Here is an 18,697-nt window from a genome sequence, read left to right on the forward strand (position 1 = left end):
ATAGCTGGAATAAACTTCCTGAAGATGTCAGACTTTCCCCAACTCTGACTACTTTTAAAACTAGACTGAAAACTTTTATGTTCACCTTAGCTTTCAGCTAAATCTTTTAATCTTTTAATTTTTAACGTCCGCACTGCTTTTATTTTTATTGTCTGCATTTTTAATTTTGCTTTTATTTTCTTTCATTTCACTTTGTTGTCTGTGAAGCACTTTGAGTCTGCATTGTGTATGAAAAGTGCTATACAAATAAAGTTGCCTTGCCTAGGATCCACCTCGGTTCACACTCCACTTCAGTAGGTGGCAGTAAGAAGGTTGCTTACAAAAGAAGAAGACGAAAAAGTAGGTTGATTGGCAACACTAAATTGGCCTTAGTGTGTGAACGTGAATGTGAATGTTGTCCATCTGTGTTGGCCCTGCGATGAGATGGCGACTTGTCCAGGGTGTACCCCACCTTCCGCCTGAATGCAGCTGAGATAGGCTCCAGCGCCCCCGAAAGGGACAAGCGGTAGGAAATGATGGATGGATGAATGGATGTATTTATGTGTAATTTATTATCTTTATTTACTCACTCAGATATTTTTAGACATGTTGCATCGTGTAATGTTGCTCCAAATGTCGCTTTGCTAATATGCATGTTTAACCCAGGCTAAAGAAGAAGAATTGTAGTTTAATTTGATGTGGATAACCAAATGTGAGCATCTTTAGTTGTCATTCACATTCCAAAGCAGTAGCTGAGACCTGTCATTTGCACACCCTTTTTAACGTGTTGCACAATATATATGCTTCATTATTAGCAGGAGTGTGTGCTATGAGTGGGTTGATGCATACATTAAATTGTTTACAAATGCTAAATACAATCCGATCACAGTGCAGACATTTACTTCATTAGCACGTCACTTCTAGGTTAGCAGCTAGCCAGACACACAAGTTAGCTGCAACACTTTTGAAGAGTGGAAAAGTGACTGACCGTTGTCCAGCTTGACGATTTGTGGCAAACGATAAGCGCTGACAAGTTGATCTAACGGCAAGGACGTCGTGCTCCATGTAACATCTTTTAAATTGTTGTACAACATTGTTCCAAGCTCCATCTTGCAAGCTTCCATTAGCCCACAGGAGGGCTAGCTGCGTGTAAACACGGTCACAAAAGGCACCACAGTGCCAACAAAGCAGCCAAAGCGCACCAAATCTCCATTAATATTCTTATAATTGGCGCCATGTTCCTCAATTTTTTTCCTTTTCGTCTCTTTACGTGTCATTAAAAATTCGCAATCTGATGATGAAAAAGCAGAGACATGTTTATTTAGCTAGCAACTGGAGCCAGACGAATACCGGAAATGCGTAATTTTCCCTACAAAGTAAGAGCGAATATTTACTTTGTTCATGCGCATCTAGTCAGAGTTGCAATCACGAGAGCTGTTTGAATACCTTTGTAATGTAGTTATTGTTTGATGACAGACACAAGAACTCTTAGCCTTTCTTATTTACAGTATATATAAACGTTTCTCATTTCTATTCAGACTTCCATATATATTTAATTTCCTTAACGACTTGCCATAATATATATATAAATATATTATATATAAGCCAAATTATCCCGATCCAGATATTACTTTAATTCAAGTAATTAAGTAATATTTCCAGGGCTTGAATTTACAACCATTTTAGTCACATATGTGCCCAAAATGTCATCTGTGCAACTTCAAAATATTTGGGAACAAACAATTATTGTATTGTTAGCGAAAGTCGTGGCATTAGCCTCTATGTTGTGAATTAATAACATAGAGGCTAATGCCATGGCTTTCATTGTGTTTCAGTGTATCTTGAAGGATCATGCAAGTAATTATTTATTGTAAACAAAATGTCACTGTGCAAACCCATGTTTGTTGTTGTACTGAACACAGATTGAAAATAAACCGACTGAAATAATAATAATAACAATGAATAATTTCTAAGTCTTTGTTAGCCGTTTGTGAGGTTTTGTGCTCGTGCGCTACGTTCGCTCACATCCTGTGCATCTCCTGGGGGCTAAGCCCCCCCCTGTCCTTAAAAGCTAGTGACGCCCCTGCTGGGCACTCCAGTTTCCTCCCACCTCCAAAGACATGCACCTGGGGATAGGTTGATTGTCAACACTAAATTGGCCCTAGTGTGTGGATGTGAGTGTGAATGTTGCCTGTCTGTCTGTGTTGGACTTGTCCAGGGTGTACCCCGCCTTCCGCCTGAGTGCAGCTGGGATAGGCTTCAGCACCCTGAGAGGGACAAGTGGTAGTAAATGGATGAACGGGTGGATTTCACAAAAGGCTATAGGATTTGATAAAGAATATGCATGGGAGTTAAAACTCACGGTCATAGTAAGACCAGCAATTCCCTTATGTGACTTTTTTAGTGGCAGCTATGCTGAGATGATATCAGATATATTGAGTCATAAGTAAGTTGCAATGATGAGGAAATAAGGTGCAACACACTTCCTGATTTCTGTAGTTCAAATCAAAGGAACTTCATTCTTCGTCACACAGAACGTCCATCATGGCTTTTTTGGACACTCTGCGTCAGTGGGACGAGGCTATATCGTGTGTTGACAGACAAGATTTGAAGCAAGCTCTCGAGATTTTCTTGTCCATTGAAGACCCCAACTCCAAAATCAGCTTCAACATCGGTTGTCTTCAGCTTGTGGAGCAAAAACTGGACGCTGCTGAAAAGGTACAGCTGGAAAGGATTTCACCACACTTGATGATCAACTTGGATTCATATTATGCTTGTTATTATCAACTAGGATATGGGTTGTTAAGAAGTTTTGTGAAAATGTGTGGTGTGAAAGTGCAAGTCACTGAGAAAGAAGAAGTGTCCATTTTGCATTTACTCTTGTGGAGGAAGTGACCTGTTTTGCTTTTCAGGCGTTTGATTTCAGCATTTGCAAAGATGAGCATCTGGCCGTAGCGTTCTTTCAAAGAGCAATCACCTTCTACAAGAAGCAGAGGCAAGAAGATGCATAAATCAACCACACATATTTATTAACTTGATCTCTAATTTTACATGTTGCCTTTAAAGGTTCCAGGAGAGTGTCAGTGACTTCCAACTTGCCCTGAAGGCCCTGAGGGGCAACCAGCTGATTGATTACAAAGCACTTGGTCTCAGATACAAACTATACGCATGTGAGGTCAGTATATCAATATATCAGTGCTCTATATGAATATGTCACTATATTAATATATCAGTGCTCTATATGAATATGTCACTATATCAATGTATCAGTACTTGATATGAATGATATGAATAATGCCGTGGCATGTACTGTAACGATACCAAACGAAAACATTGGAGTTCTCCCATCAGTAGGGATGTAGTATACCGAGCACATGTATTTTTTGGTGCTGGTTTCTAATTGGGTCAGTCCAGGGGGACCGTTCAGATTCTGGACAAATGATACGGCTATCTGTGTTTTTTTTTTAATCCAGCTGCTTGTCGGAATTATAACACGCACGCGCTAGCACATTCATTCAGGTGCAGCTGCAAGGGCATTAAAAAAAAGGCACAGGTAGACAAGCAATACATAAAAAAAGATAAAGAACCAAAAAAAACAACAGCAGTAAATTAACAGAATAATTACTAATCTTTTACTGTTGTTTCAAATATACAGTAACAAGAATGTTGATCATTTTGTCTAGTAATATTTCAAATACAGTAATATTTATGATTTTCTCCAGGTTCTTCACAACATGGCCCTGGCAGAGGCTCACTTGGGTCAGTGGGAAAGAGCCCAGAAGAACCTTGTGAAGGCTCTTGAGTACAAGACTGACAATAAGCTCAACATCTTGGATCGAGCCATGCAGTCCATCCTGGTCTGTGATGTATTGCCATCACAATAATGCAACTATATTCATATCATTCCTATTAGCAAACAACTTTAATTTCACCTGCAGAAACAGAACATTTTCAAAGCAGTAGAGTTTCCTTCCACTGCGCTCTTCAGACCAAATAAATATTATGTTGCTCAGCTGGACAAGAAAGACTACCTGGGAAAAGCCAAGGTAATACTACACATTTACAAATACTGTAAAACACTGAGGTACAGTAAGGATACAGTAAGGGCAAACCCAGAAAAAGCCTAAAAATATATTATATATATATTATATATATTTTTTCCATCTCTATACCTCACAGTTATGTTAAAAACAAATATGGATGCAATTATAGGCATATAGTTCGCAGTATGGTGTACAGTAGGGCATGACCATATTTAAACATAATTTTTTTGAAAACTTGTGTAATTAAATATATGAGTGGACGTCACAAAACAATGCCGGGGCATTTTTATAACTTTTATAAGTTTGCATGCATGAATTACGATCTTTGAACTGTTGGACTTGTTCCCACAAATTGAAAGTAAAACTACAAATTATAAAAGTAAAATTTGAATAAATTAATAATCCTATTTCTGCTGTAGGTACCAAGTCAACATATTTCAAATCTGCTCATCACATATTAAAATGTCTTTTAAACTTCTGTGATGGCAGTTGTCGGTAAATGCTTCCCTTGGACATAAACATTGTCATGTCTCACACGCTTGCGTAAACCAGTGATTTCTGGGAACCCTGCAGTGGATTGCAATGTTTGTAGTGTGATCAAAGTTCTTAATAAGCGCTTCAAATCACACTTTAGGTACAAGCACTTTCAAAATTACGTGAATTATTGGTCACAACCGCAATGTCATAGTTTGTCTTTAAGCTCCAAGTCAGTGACAGCTGCCTGTAAAACCTTAGCTATGTTTCCACTGGAATGAGACTCACATTTGTCATATACCCACAAAAGACCGGACACCCCACAGCCACAAAAACAATCTGACTTATGGCACAGTGTAGATGGGCAAAAATTGAAAAAATATTTTCTTCTTCTTAGAGGAGGCGAAACAGAACATATTTGAGAAGCACTAGTTGTACACAGACCACAGTTTGAGAATCAATGTTATAGAGCATACACAACAATATAAAACATACCGTGAAATTGTCCTTATACAACATTGTAGACATAAAATTAATAATGTACTTATATAATATATACAAAACCCAAAACCAGTGAAGTTGGCACGTTGTGTAAATCATAAATAAAAACAGAATACAATGATTTGCAAATTCTTTTCAACCTATATTCAATTGAATACACTGCAAAGACAAGATACTTGAACTGAGAAACGTAATTTTTTTTTGCAAATAATCATTAACTTAGAATTTAATGGCAGCAACACATTGCAACAAAGTTGGCACAGGGGCATTTTTACTACTGTGATACATGGCCTTTCTTTTTAACAAATCTCTGTAAATGTTTAGGAACTGAGGAGACCAATTTTTGAAGCTTTTCTGGTGGAATTCTTTCCCATTCTTGCTTGATGTACAGCTTAAGTTGTTCAACAGTCCGGGGTCTCCGCTGTGGTATTTTACGCTTTATAATGCGCCACACATTTTCAATGGGAGACAGGTCCGGACTACAGGCAGGCCAGTCTAGTAGCCACACTCTTTTACCACGAAGCCACGCTGTTGTAACAAGTGCAGAATGTGTCTTGGCATTGTCTTGCTGAAATAAGCAGGGGCGTCCATGAAAATGACATTGCTTGGATGGCAACATATGTTGCCCCAAAACCTGTATGTCCCTTTCAGCATTAATGGTGCCTTCACAGATGTGTAAGTTACCAATGCCTTGGGCACTGATACACCCCCATACCATCACAGATGCTGGCTTTTGAACTTGTGCCAATAACAATCCGGATGGTTCTTTTTCTCTTTGTTCCGAAGGACACAATGTCCACAGTTTCCAAAAACAATATGAAATGTGGATTCGTCAGACCACAGAACACTTTTCCACTTTGCATCAGTCCATCTTAGATGAGCTCGGGCCCAGCGAAGCCAGCGACGTTTCTGGGTGTTGTTGATAAATGGCTTTCGCTTTGCATAGTAGTTTTAACTTGCACTTACAGAGGTAGACTGTAGTTACTGACAGTGGTTTTGTAAAGTGTTCCTGAGCCCATGTGGTGATATCCTTTACACACTGATGTCGCCTTTTGATGCGGTACCGCCTGAGGGATCGAAGGTCACGAGCCTTGCCGCATTGCGTGCAGTGATTTCTCCAGATTTCTGAACCTTTTGATGATATTACGGACCGTAGATGGTGAAACCCCTAAATTCCTTGCAATAGCTCTTTGAGAAATGTTGTTCTTAAACTGTTCGACAATTTGCTCATGCATTTGTTCACAAAGTAGTGACCCTCGCCCCATCCTTGTTTGTGAGTGACTGAGAATTTAATAGAAGTTGCTTTTATACCCAATCATGGCACCCAATTAGCCTGTTCACCTGTGGGATGTTCCAAATAAGTGTTTGATGAGCATTCGTCAACTTTGTCAGTCTTTTTTGCCACTTGTGCCAGCTTTTATGAAACATGTTGCAGGCATCAAATTCCAAATGAGCTAATATTTGCAAAAAATAACGTTTACCAGTTCGAACGTTAAGTATCTTGTCTTTGCAGTCTTTTTAGTTGAATATAGGTTGAAAAGGATTTGCAAATCATTGTATTCTGTTTTTATTTACGATTTACACAACGTGCCAACTTCACTGGTTTTTGGTCCATACCATCAATATTGGACTTATTGACAACACTATAAAACATACCATTAATAGTGTATTTATATGACATAGACAACATTATATTATGTGTACCATTAAAAATACTTATAAAACATGGACAACATTATATAATATATAATTCATATTGTACTTATACACCATAAACAACATTATAGACAATACCAATAATATTGTACTTATAAAACATAAACACCATTGTAGAATATGCCATTAATATTGTACTTAGAAAATATACAACATTATTTATGTATTTATTTATTTCAGGTGGTGGCCTCTGTTATCCCCCAGGATCACTTCTCTGGATTTGCACCGTTACAACCACAGGTAACCTCAAATATATGAAGTCATAAACTTGTAAGTCGTAAACATGTGTTCACTTATAAAGGAATGAATTAATAATAATTATTAAAACATAATATAAAAGTTAAAGTTAAAGTTAAAGTACCAATGATTGTCACACACACACTAGGTGTGGCGAAATTATTCTCTGCATTTGACCCATCACCCTTGATCACCCCCTGGGAGGTGAGGGGAGCAGTGGGCAGCAGCGTTGGCCGCGCCCGGGAATCATTTTTTGGTGATATGAATCTTATATACCATTATTATAGCATAGTGTATGAATTTAGCATTATTACTACTACTATAACATACAGTGGTATATGCATTTGACATTATGTTGTTATAATAACATAGTAATTTAATTTAACATTATTATTTTATAACATAGTATTTTAATTTTAAATTAAGTCATTATAACAAACATAGTATATGTATTTTGTATTATTATTATAATAGTATATGAATTTGACATGAAAACATGTCAAACTATTGTGTGTGTGAGGAGCATTATGTCAGCAACAACATATGTTTTAATTATAATTTCTGCATGTTACTGTTAAATAAGTTTTTTATTATATTTTATTCACACAGTTTGAAAAGGGACCTGATACTCCTAAGGAGCCTGAGGTGCTGAGGTAAGATTGTAATTGAAATTATCTAGTAAAATATTTTTGCTATGAATTATGTACCCTGGTACTAAAGGCTGTATCCATCCATCCATCCATCTTCTTCCGCTTATCCGAGGTCGGGTCGCGGGGGCAGCAGCCTAAGCAGGGAAGCCCAGACTTCCCTCTCCCCAGCCACTTGGTCCAGCTCCTCCCGGGGGATCCCGAGGCGTTCCCAGACATAGCCTTCCTGGGTCTTCTCCGTGGCCTCCTACCGATCGGACGTGCCCGAAACACCTCCCTCGGGAGGCGTTCGGGTGGCATCCTGACCAAATGCCCGAACCACCTCATCTGTATTGCTAGATTAATAATAACAATGTATATTCATTGTCACTATGTCAATGATATACTTCTACATAACAAAACAGCTCAACAAAAATTCTTTACGAAAGCTGTTTTGAGAATATGTCCACAGTTGCAGCTATCGGTTATTTTAGTAATTGTGTACCGGTAATCTATAGTTTAGGGGCCTGATTTACTAAAATCTAAATGCCACGCACTAACCAGCCTGTGCAAAAAATAAAATAGCATGTACCTGTACTATTAGTGGACATGTTGCATGTGATTTACTAAGACTACGTGTGCAATTATAAAGTGGTGCAGACCGCCGGATTTTGCGTGCATACAAGGCTTTTACCACGGGGACAATCATTTTCTGCACATGTGTTGAACCTGCAGAACGCATCTATAATCCCTGCAACACGTTTTCTGAAACTGTGATCAACGTCAAACTGGGTAAAATAGGATAATTGATCATTTGCAGCTTCTGTCTTTGCCCATCTGGCAAAATCGCGTTTAACGCTGACTCATGAAAAATAAAACACTGAAAAATGAAGAGATTATGATAATGAATCTTATCTTATCTTGGTGTTTTTCTCTTCACAATGTTGTTTCATATTTATGAAATGTCACTTTTTAAATGATTTCATTTTTACTTTGTGCATTTCTGATAAGGCCATTGGCCAATTTCAAATTTGGAGTCTCGTTTCTTTTGGCTGTGAGCATTGAAAAGACATGTTGCTCATTCGTATCAGATGTTGCATAAATATTATTAGACATGCATCATTTGTGCCAAAAATGTGTTAGCATCCAAAATTACTCACACGTGTACAGATTAAATTGATACATTTGTTAAAAAGCCACACTTAAAGGGGAACATTATCACAATTTCAGAAGGGTTAAAACCATTAAAAATCAGTTCCCAGTGGCTTATTTTATTTTTCGAAGTTTTTCAAAATTTTACCCATCACGCAATATCCCTAAAAAAAGCTTCAAAGTGCTTGATTTTAACCATCGTTATATACACCCGTCCATTTTCCTGTGACGTCACACAGTGATGCCAATACAAACAAACAGCGGATTGAACAGCAAGGTATAGCGACATTAGCTCGGATTCAGACTCGGATTTCAGCGGTTTAAGTGATTCAACAGATTACGCATGTATTGAAACGGATGGTTGTAGTGTAGGCAGGTAGCGAAAACGAAATTGAAGAAGAAACTGAAGCTATTGAGCCATATCGGTTTGAACCGTATGCAAGCGAAACCGACGAAAACGACACGACAGCCGGCGACACGGGAGAAAGCGAGGACGAATTCGGCGATCGCCTTCTAACCAACGATTGGTATGTGTTTGTTTGGCATTAAAGGAAACTAACAACTATGAACTAGGTTTACAGCATATGAAATACATTTGGCAACAACATGCACTTTGAGAGTGCAGACAGCCCAGTTTTCATCAATTAATATATTCTGTAGACATACCCTCATCCGCTCTCTTTTCCTGAAAGCTGATCTGTCCAGTTTTGGAGTTGATGTCAGCAGGCCAGGGAAGCTAGGGTCGATATTCTTCTATGCCATCTCTGTCGTAGCATAGCTTTCGTCGGTAAAGTGTGCGGAACAAACGTCCAATTTCTTGCCACTTTCGCATCTTTGGGCCACTGGTGCAACTTGAATCCGTCCCTGTTCGTGTTGTTACACCCTCCGACAACACACCGACGAGGCATGATGTCTCCAAGGTACAGAAAACAGTCGAAAAAAACGGAAAATAACAGAACTGATTTGACTCGGTGTTTGTAATGTGTTTGAGAAAATGGCGGATTGCTTCCCGATGTGACGTCACGTTGTGACATCATCGCTCCGAGAGCAAATAATAGAAAGGCGTTTAATTCGCCAAAATTCACCCATTTAGAGTTCGGAAATCGGTTAAAAAATATATGGTCTTTTTTCTGCAACATCAAGGTATATATTGACGCTTACATAGGTCTGGTGATAATGTTCCCCTTTAAGAAATTTCAGTTTTGGTTGATTTTGGCGGCGCCAGGGGACCAAAGTGGTCGTGTTTTGCCTGAATGCAGACCACATTTCCTATGAAGACCAGGGCATAGCGTTGTAAATTGTCAGAAACTACTGTCACGTTCATACCAACTGACACGATAATACAACAATGATATAGTACAACTTAACTTTACACAGTAGCAACCTACATATTTTACTCAAACTTTATATTTGCCGTTTGCAGTCATCGCACTGTTTTTTCTTAATACAGTACATGCACATGGGGATAGGTTGATTGGCAACACTAAATTGGCCCTCGTGTGTGAATGTGAGTGTGAATGTTGTCTGTCTATCTGTGTTGGCCCTGCTATGAGGTAGCGACTTGTCCAGGTTGTACCCCGCCTTCCACCCATGTGCGACCCCAAAAGGGACAAGCGGTAGAAAATGGATGGATGGAGTACTTTTTGCGAGGCTGGTCGTGTCATTGTGGAACTGCGAAGGTAGCTATTTATTGCTACCACGAAAATTTCCGATCGCTATCATTAACATTGTCATTTTTACTTGAGACGCCAGCATGTGAATGCTGGGCCAATGTTGATCCTTGACTGTCCTTTTTTCCGTGTAGCCTCCTTTTTTCTTTTTTTTGTCTCCTCAAACAAAACTTGTTTTGTTTTGTTTTGCAGCTTCGGCTATGATAGCAGTAATAATTGCACGTAGGCGTTCACATTGACTTCCGTCTTTGCAACAAATGGGGAAAGGGGGGAGTGACGTATGCCATAAAGAAAGTCAGCACATTTGTAGTGTTTGTGTGGCAGGGTTACTGCTACACTCCTCAAAGTCATTAAGTGCCAGTAAAAGCGCCACAGACCCCCTCAGGCCATGACAGAGGTGTCATTCAACTAGTTGTAAGTCCAAGTATCCTCCCAAAAGTTATGAAAATAATATTTTATAAAGGTTAAAAAGTTACTTAGTGCTACTTTAAATTAAAAAGTTGATTTACATGAATGTATTCTGTTTGTCTTTGGACATGCACCTGGGGATAAGTTGATTGGCAACACTAAATTGGCCCTAGTGTGTGGATGTGAGTATGAATGTTGTCTGTCTATCTGTGTTGGCCCTGCGATGAGGTGGCGACTTGTCCAGGGTGTACCCCGCCTTCCGCCCGATTGTAGCTGAGATAGGCTCCAGCGCCCCCCGCGACCCCAAAGGGAATAAGCGGTAGAAAATGGATGGATGGATGGATATTCTGTTTGTAGAAATATTAGAATTAGTTGCGTGATGGTGATGATGATCGTGGCTTTGTCCAAGTGAATAACAAAGTTCTTAGAACAGGGGTGTCAAACTCATTTTATTGAAGGCCACAAACATACAAAACCCAAAACCAGTGAAGTTGGCACGTTGTGTAGTTCGTAAATAAAAACAGAATACAATCATTTCCAAATCCTTTTCAACTTATATTCAATTGAATAAACTGCAAAGACAAGACATTTAATGTTCGAACTGAGAAACACATTTGTTTTTGCAAATAATCATTAACTTAGAATTTAATGGCAGCAACCCATTGCAAAAAAGTTGGCAGAGGGGCATTTTTACCACTGTGTTACATCGCCTTTCCTTTTAACAACACTCAGTAAATATTTGGGAACTGAGGAGACCAATTTTTTAAGCTTTTCAGGTGGAATTCTTTCCCATTCTTGCTTGATGTACAGCTTAAGTTGTTCAACAGTCTGGGGTCTCCGTTGTGGTATTTTAGGCTTCATAATATGCCATATATTTTCATTGGTAGACAGGTCTGGACTACAGGCAGGCCAGTCAAGTACCCGCACTCTTTTACTATGAGGCAACGCTGTTGTAACACGTGCAGCATGTGGCTTAGCATTGTCTTGCTGAAATAAACAGGGGCGTCCATGATAATGTTGCTTGGATGGCAAGATATGTTGCTCCAAAACCTGTATGTACCTTTCAGCATTAATGGTGCCTTCACAGATGTGTAAGTTACCCATGCCTTAGGAACTAATACACCCCCATACCATCACAGATGCTGGCTTTTCAACTTTGCGCCTATAACAATCCGGAGGGTTATCTTCCTCTTTGGTCCAGAGGACACGGCGTCCACAGTTTCCAAAAACAATTTGAAATGTGGACTCGTCAGACCACAGAACACTTTTCCACTTTGCATCAGTCCATCTTAGATGAGCTGCCGCCCAGCAAAGTCAGCAGCATTTCTGGGTGTTGTTGATAAATGGCTCTCGCTTTGCATAGTAGAGTTTTAACTTGCACTAGGTGTGGCCTAGTGGTGCCACTAGGTGTGGCCTAGTGGTTAGAGTGTCCGCCCTGAGATCGGTAGGTTGTGAGTTCAAACCCCGGCCGAGTCATACCAAAGACTATAAAAATGGGACCCATTACCTCCCTGCTTGGCACTCAGCATCAAGGGTTGGAATTGGGGGTTAAATCACCAAAATGATTCCCGGGCGCGGCCACCGCTGCTGCCCGCTGCTCCCCTCACCTCCCAGGGGGTGATCAAGGGTGATGGGTCAAATGCAGAGAATAATCTCGCCACACCTAGTGTGTGTGTGACAATCATTGGTACTTTAACTTTTAACTTTTTACAGATGTAGCGACCAACTGTAGTTACTGACAGTGGTTTTTCTTAAGTGTTACTGAGCCCATGTGGTGATATCCTTTACACACTGATGTAGCTTTTGTTGTAATGCAGTAGTTTTTCCAATAGATGGCACTGTTGTACTGTTGATTAATTTCATTCCAATTTGTATATGCACTTGCTATATTACCTGTGTGTGCATGCCAGTCAATAAAAACTCTGCCAAAGAACAGGTTACTGTCAGGTTCAAATACAGGACATCTGTTACACAAGACAAAAGGCAAGGAATCAAACAGAGACAGAATTCAATTTGGACTCAATTGAGGAGAGACGGCTTCAACCTGTAACCTCTTACAGTGTCTTAGCACGCTCTGACGAAGAAGGTTCTCGTCTCCTCTTTTAATTCAGATGTTCCATGTTCACGCACCAACATATGTCACAATAGGAATGGGGAGGTATGTAAAACAGTCATTGTTTTCAGTCGCTTTGAAGTCCAAGAAGAGGACTTCTCGGGCTTGGCTCTTCCTGGATCCAGCTGGGGCAGGTGTTGGAGGACAATGGACAAACCCTCCCGTCTCCTGTCCACAGTGACTTCAAGAGGGCAGCGTGTCGTAAATAGCGTTGACCAAATAGTTGGAAGAGAGTTGGAGGACAATGGACAACCCCTCCCGTCTCCTGTCCACAGTGACTTCAAGAGGGCAGCGTGTCGTAAATAGCGTTGACCAAATAGTTGGAAGAGAGTTTGTGAATTACTTCAAAGAGAGTTCGTTTAACACTTCAAAGAGAGTTCCTCCAGGAGTTGAGCACATCCTGCCATCTGTCCGTGCTGAACTCACAGTGGCGTTTCCCGAGACTTCATCCTTTTGTTAGGCCTCGAAATACAGCATTCATAATACAACATTTGAAATACAGCATTCATAATACAACATTTCTTTTGTGATAACTTACAAACAATTATTCCAACATTTCCCCCCTGTTTATCGCAAAAACGTTCCCATAATCTCCTTATCCCTAATAACTTATTCTTGCAATTTTCAGTTAATGGTTAATTTCCTTACGACAAAGTTATGTTTACACTCAGAGTTCAACATAAATTTTTCTCATCGTTACTCGGGTCTGGAAACAGATCAGGAACACCATCCAGGTAGGTATCCCCATCATCAAATTCATCTTCCTTATCGTCCGCCAGGAAGTGCATCTGAACAGCTTTGTCATCTGCTGGGCTAATCGCTGTGGTAATCAGACGGTTAAACAGAGAACGCAGACAGGGAATACAACAACATCCACACAACGTCAGTATTGCTACAAACACGGCCATAGATACTAGAATTGATGATACCAAAGACTTGTATTTGCCGAAACCGTCCATCCACCCATCCCACATAGATGTATCTATGCCTGAGTGCTCTTTCATTTTACCGTTGAGGGTGCGAAGGCCTTCCAGTGCTTTGGTCAGGCTACCTTCTGCATCGGTGTTGTTTGGTATGAACGTGCAACACTGTTCACCAAATATTGCGCACACACCCCCTCTTTCCGCTAACAACATGTCCAGCGCCATACGGTTTTGAAAGGCCATAAGGGAGGTGGCAGCGAGTTGATCAGCGACTGCTTCAAGTCCGGCCTGTGTCCAATTTCCCAATCTCTGTACGTTGTAGTGGACATAGTTTATTCTGTCAACATTCTTGTTAATCGTACACCACCAGTAGACGGATGATTCAAATTCAGCTGCAACTTGATTTACCAATTTATAGTCGTCAGATACACCTCTTGGACACCCATCAATATAAGTTGGATCTACAACACTTTGTCAGTTTACATCATGTCTAATTATTTTCCAATGTTCAGATATCAAACTGTTCAGGCGTGTTAACAATTCTTGTACAAATATTGATACTTTTACTATGTGTATGCAGTTATCTGATGATACGTTTCCTAACTGTTGTACAGAGTCTTGCATGTTAATGCAGGTATAATTAGCTTTTTTCACATATTTATCAAATATTGGTTTCTGTTTTGTCTCTTTAGCTACAGGGTCAATTTTGTTTTGCTCATTACTTCAATTCAACTTTTTTTGACTCATCTTGAGTAATTGTCTGGGCTTATACATACAACACAATCAGTTTTTGTAGCCTTTCCCACTTGCTCCGCCATAAGGAACAAATTAATTACCAAAACAGGAACCAATTATTAACAAACTTTGACACACCATCAAATGGTATGCTTACAACTTTGTCACAGTGGAATTTGTAGTGTGCTAGTTAACATGTCCCTTTGATAACACAAATACAATTCCAAATACTTGTTTGTTTTTTTTCATTATATGACCTTTTTAAATACAATCCCAAATACTTTTCCCATTATATGACCTTTTTACTATGTGCTAAGTGTATTTAGCTTGGTCTTTCCACTATCTTTCAAATGGTGTTAGTCCTGTTGTACTTGTAATGTTAATGTACATTTTTACTAAATATTTGCATAATGCTTTTGCTACTGTCAGCACATCTGCTTTTCCTTTAGGAAATATTTCTAACTACTTTGAAAATGCATCTACTATGACCAGACAATAATGTTTTCCTTCACTCTTATTTAGTTAATTGCATAGATGTTTTATACAATTTTTTTTTATAAGAATTAAACTATAGGAAGTATAGTACTTCTGTATAAGGGCATTCATATCCCTCCTGTTGAGCCATGAGTTCAACCTTGGCTCAATATTGCTGCTCACTTATACCGATTTTTCTTTGTAAGATTGGTTTATTGTCTGGACATACATAGATGTCTTTTTTGTTCAACATCATCCTCATAATTTCTTTGTATTCCTTTCATTGCTTGTCTCAATATATTGGTCAACTTGTTTTTGTAGTTCTTACAGCGTTTTTCAGCATTCTCTGTTCTTGATTTGATAAACGCCTTACAAAGTCTATTTTTCTTTTTACATGCATTTTTCAAACTGTTTATCATCCAAGGTGCATTATTTTGCCTTTGTTTAGATCTGCATGGAACCTCAGGACAATGCTTGTTATACATATTACTTTATGCATTTTTTAAGTAATGTTTTAAACTCACTTAACTGTCTATATGCTACTTAATCTATACTTTTAAACTCTGAATTTACATTCTTCCCATAATCTAACTTAAGAATGTTATACTACACTTCAAAGTTAAACCTACTTTAAATTTACATGTAATAAATTCACTTTCACACCTCCCCCACTGCGCCACGCACACACACACACACACACACACACACAAGGTGGTGTGTGAGGGCGTGAGTGCACTTCTTAGGGCAAAGGTCAGCAACACTTGAAGAGATTTCTCTTTTTTTTTTTTTTTTTTCTCTCTCTTTCCTCAGCTAATAACCATGTAACCCACTTTATCATTTTATCATACTATACATCTCAACTCTTATTATAGTTATTAATCTAGGTTTTTATTTGTTCCATTATTTAATTATACATATATATATTTGTATATATAAAAGCGCTCTTTATATATCCAAACATACATGTATATCTTCAGTCTACCTTTTCTTCATCTCTTATTTCAATACCCCCATTATCTCTCTTTCGCATTAGTTTATTTCATTTTGCATTAATTCTTATTGATTTTTCCCCATTTCTTCATTTATTTTTACTTTTCTCTCACGTTAGCACTTTGAGATTATTCTCCTATTTGCTTTTTCCTAACTGGCCCTGTTTCATAATCTTCTGTTCTATGAAACATTAGCTTTTTTTCTCTCTTAGCCCTTTCTTTTGCCTCTTCTCTTCCTTTTATTTTCCTTTCTTCCTGCTCTTCCTTTTTTTTTCTGTCTTTCTCCGTCTTCTCTATTTTGAGCCATTCTCATCCAGCACCCCGTGTGGTCCCACCCCATTCTGGCTAGCTTTTTTCTGTTACTTCCGCATTTTTCTATTATTGATTCTCGCAACTTTAGAATATCACCTACTTTGAGGCATCCGGTAAATTTATGTTTTGATATCCAGTCATCGAGAAATTTCAGTAAATCTGGGTTTGTTATTTCTACCGCTTTCCAGTCTTTACATTTTAACTCGTCTTTTGGACTAACCTTTGGTTTACTTGTCCCTTTCCCCATTTTGTAAATTTGGAGTAATCCGTCGCCCCCTACAGAGCCGAAACGTATAAGGATTACTTTTGTTTTTGTTGTAAGATAGTGGTTTAATTTATTATTGTGGTACACGTCGCTTCTACTGGAGATGGTTCCCCAGTGGAGGTGTCTTGCCTAGAGCATCCACAATAACCCACTATTTACTTCTCACAACTTTCATATGGAGTGATAGCCTAATGGCGATTACTCCCACACACTCTCACATTCACACCTTTCAGTATATTGATCTACGGAAATTTCAATGTATATTACATGCGGACTCCGTCGTCCTCCAGGTTATTGTTTTTTCACGGACAAAATTCAGTTTTTTATTCTGAATAGACCATTTTAGGTCTGTTGGACTCCGACGTCCCCAGGATAATGGTTCACGGATATTTCAAATTATTGTGGGCTCCGACACCCCCTAGTATGTTTGTTTATGGATATTACGGATTCCAGTTTTCGCGGTTCCGTTTACCTGCAGTCTTTTGGCCTCTTCAGTTTTTATCTTAATTCAGTTTTTATTTAAAATTTTAATACTCACGGACGTTGGACTCCGACGTCCCTCTAATTTGGCCTTTTTACCTGTTAGAACCTAGGATTTACAGGGTTTGTTTTACCTGTTAGAGCCTAGGATTTACAGGGTTTGTCTATGCGTCGTAACCCTCAGTCACACGCTTTCTCTCAGTCGTTTCTTTCTTCGTCAATTTAAAACGTACTCACTGCTCTCTGCGTTCCTTCCTGTTGTCCTCGGATTTTCCGTCAGTCTTTCAATTCCAGCCCGAAATGAAGAAAAAGCAGTTCCTCAATCAGGATTTGGTTGCCATGGTCCTCTGGTTTCACTCATTCATGCTGGAATCGTCAGACGTGTTGGAATCCGGCTCGAAGGACCAATTAGATGTCAGGTTCAAATACAGGACATCTGTTACACAAGACAAAAGGCAAGGAATCAAACAGAGACAGAATTCAATTTGGACTCAATTGAGGAGAGACGGCTTCAACCTGTAACCTCTTACAGTGTCTTAGCACGCTCTGACGAAGAAGGTTCTCGTCTCCTCTTTTAATTCAGATGTTCCATGTTCACGCACCAACATATGTCACAATAGGAATGGGGAGGTATGTAAAACAGTCATTGTTTTCAGTCGCTTTGAAGTCCAAGAAGAGGACTTCTCGGGCTTGGCTCTTCCTGGATCCAGCTGGGGCAGGTGTTGGAGGACAATGGACAACCCCTCCCGTCTCCTGTCCACAGTGACTTCAAGAGGGCAGCGTGTCGTAAATAGCGTTGACCAAATAGTTGGAAGAGAGTTGGAGGACAATGGACAACCCCTCCCGTCTCCTGTCCACAGTGACTTCAAGAGGGCAGCGTGTCGTAAATAGCGTTGACCAAATAGTTGGAAGAGAGTTTGTGAATTACTTCAAAGAGAGTTCGTTTAACACTTCAAAGAGAGTTCCTCCAGGAGTTGAGCACATCCTGCCATCTGTCCGTGCTGAACTCACAGTGGCGTTTCCCGAGACTTCATCCTTTTGTTAGGCCTCGAAATACAGCATTCATAATACAACATTTGAAATACAGCATTCATAATACAACATTTCTTTTGTGATAACTTACAAACAATTATTCCAACAGTTACGGGCCCAGATCATCGCTAAAAGGCTGTTGTGCACGGACTTTGTGTGAAGATAAACGGTATTGTGGGAACTCACAATGGAGGATAAGCTGTTTATTGACAGACTGAGCGGACCAGAGAACTGGGCAACATGGAAGTTTCAGATGGAACACTTGCTAAAGGCTAAACGACTATGGGGCATGCTAATGGAGACGGAGACGCTAGCCGCAGATGCTAATGGAGCAGCACAGGCTGAATTCACAAGACGGAGAGAGAAAGCGTTCTCTATGTTAGTGCTAAATGTAAGTACACCCCAGTTGTACCTGATAACAAGCTGTCAAACTCCCAAAGAGGCGTGGACCACGCTGAAAGCCCATTTTGAGAGGGATACTTTGGTTAATAAACTGTTCCTGAAGAAAAGATATTTCAGATGTGAAATGAAGGAAGGAGAGGCTTTAACTGATCATTTAAAACAAATG

At 39.4% G+C, this 18,697-nt stretch overlaps 2 protein-coding genes across 5 annotated transcripts in view; one reads left to right on the forward strand and one right to left on the reverse strand.

The window, feature by feature from the left end:
* Positions 1-1,321, reverse strand: part of garem (GRB2 associated, regulator of MAPK1) — a 55,714-nt gene extending 54,393 nt beyond the window's left edge. The window contains exon 1 of the mRNA XM_061965693.2: positions 968-1,321. Within this exon, the coding sequence (XP_061821677.1) occupies positions 968-1,103 (136 nt within the window). The 5' untranslated portion in view covers positions 1,104-1,321. The remainder of the gene's footprint in view (positions 1-967) is intronic.
* The window catches only part of ncf2 (neutrophil cytosolic factor 2), a 42,444-nt gene continuing 24,044 nt past the window's right edge, over positions 298-18,697 (forward strand). Inside the window, exons 1-8 of one of the 4 annotated variants that reach the window (XM_061965699.2) lie at positions 298-339; positions 2,514-2,697; positions 2,892-2,974; positions 3,046-3,154; positions 3,702-3,836; positions 3,918-4,025; positions 6,894-6,953; positions 7,560-7,603. In XM_061965699.2, coding sequence (XP_061821683.1) covers positions 2,524-2,697; positions 2,892-2,974; positions 3,046-3,154; positions 3,702-3,836; positions 3,918-4,025; positions 6,894-6,953; positions 7,560-7,603 — 713 coding nt within the window. In that variant the 5' untranslated portion in view covers positions 298-339; positions 2,514-2,523. The other 3 variants (XM_061965697.2, XM_061965695.2, XM_061965694.2) reach the window with 3 other exon arrangements.

Source organism: Nerophis lumbriciformis, linkage group LG07, assembly GCF_033978685.3.
Source record: "Nerophis lumbriciformis linkage group LG07, RoL_Nlum_v2.1, whole genome shotgun sequence".
NCBI classification, from domain to species: domain Eukaryota; kingdom Metazoa; phylum Chordata; class Actinopteri; order Syngnathiformes; family Syngnathidae; genus Nerophis; species Nerophis lumbriciformis.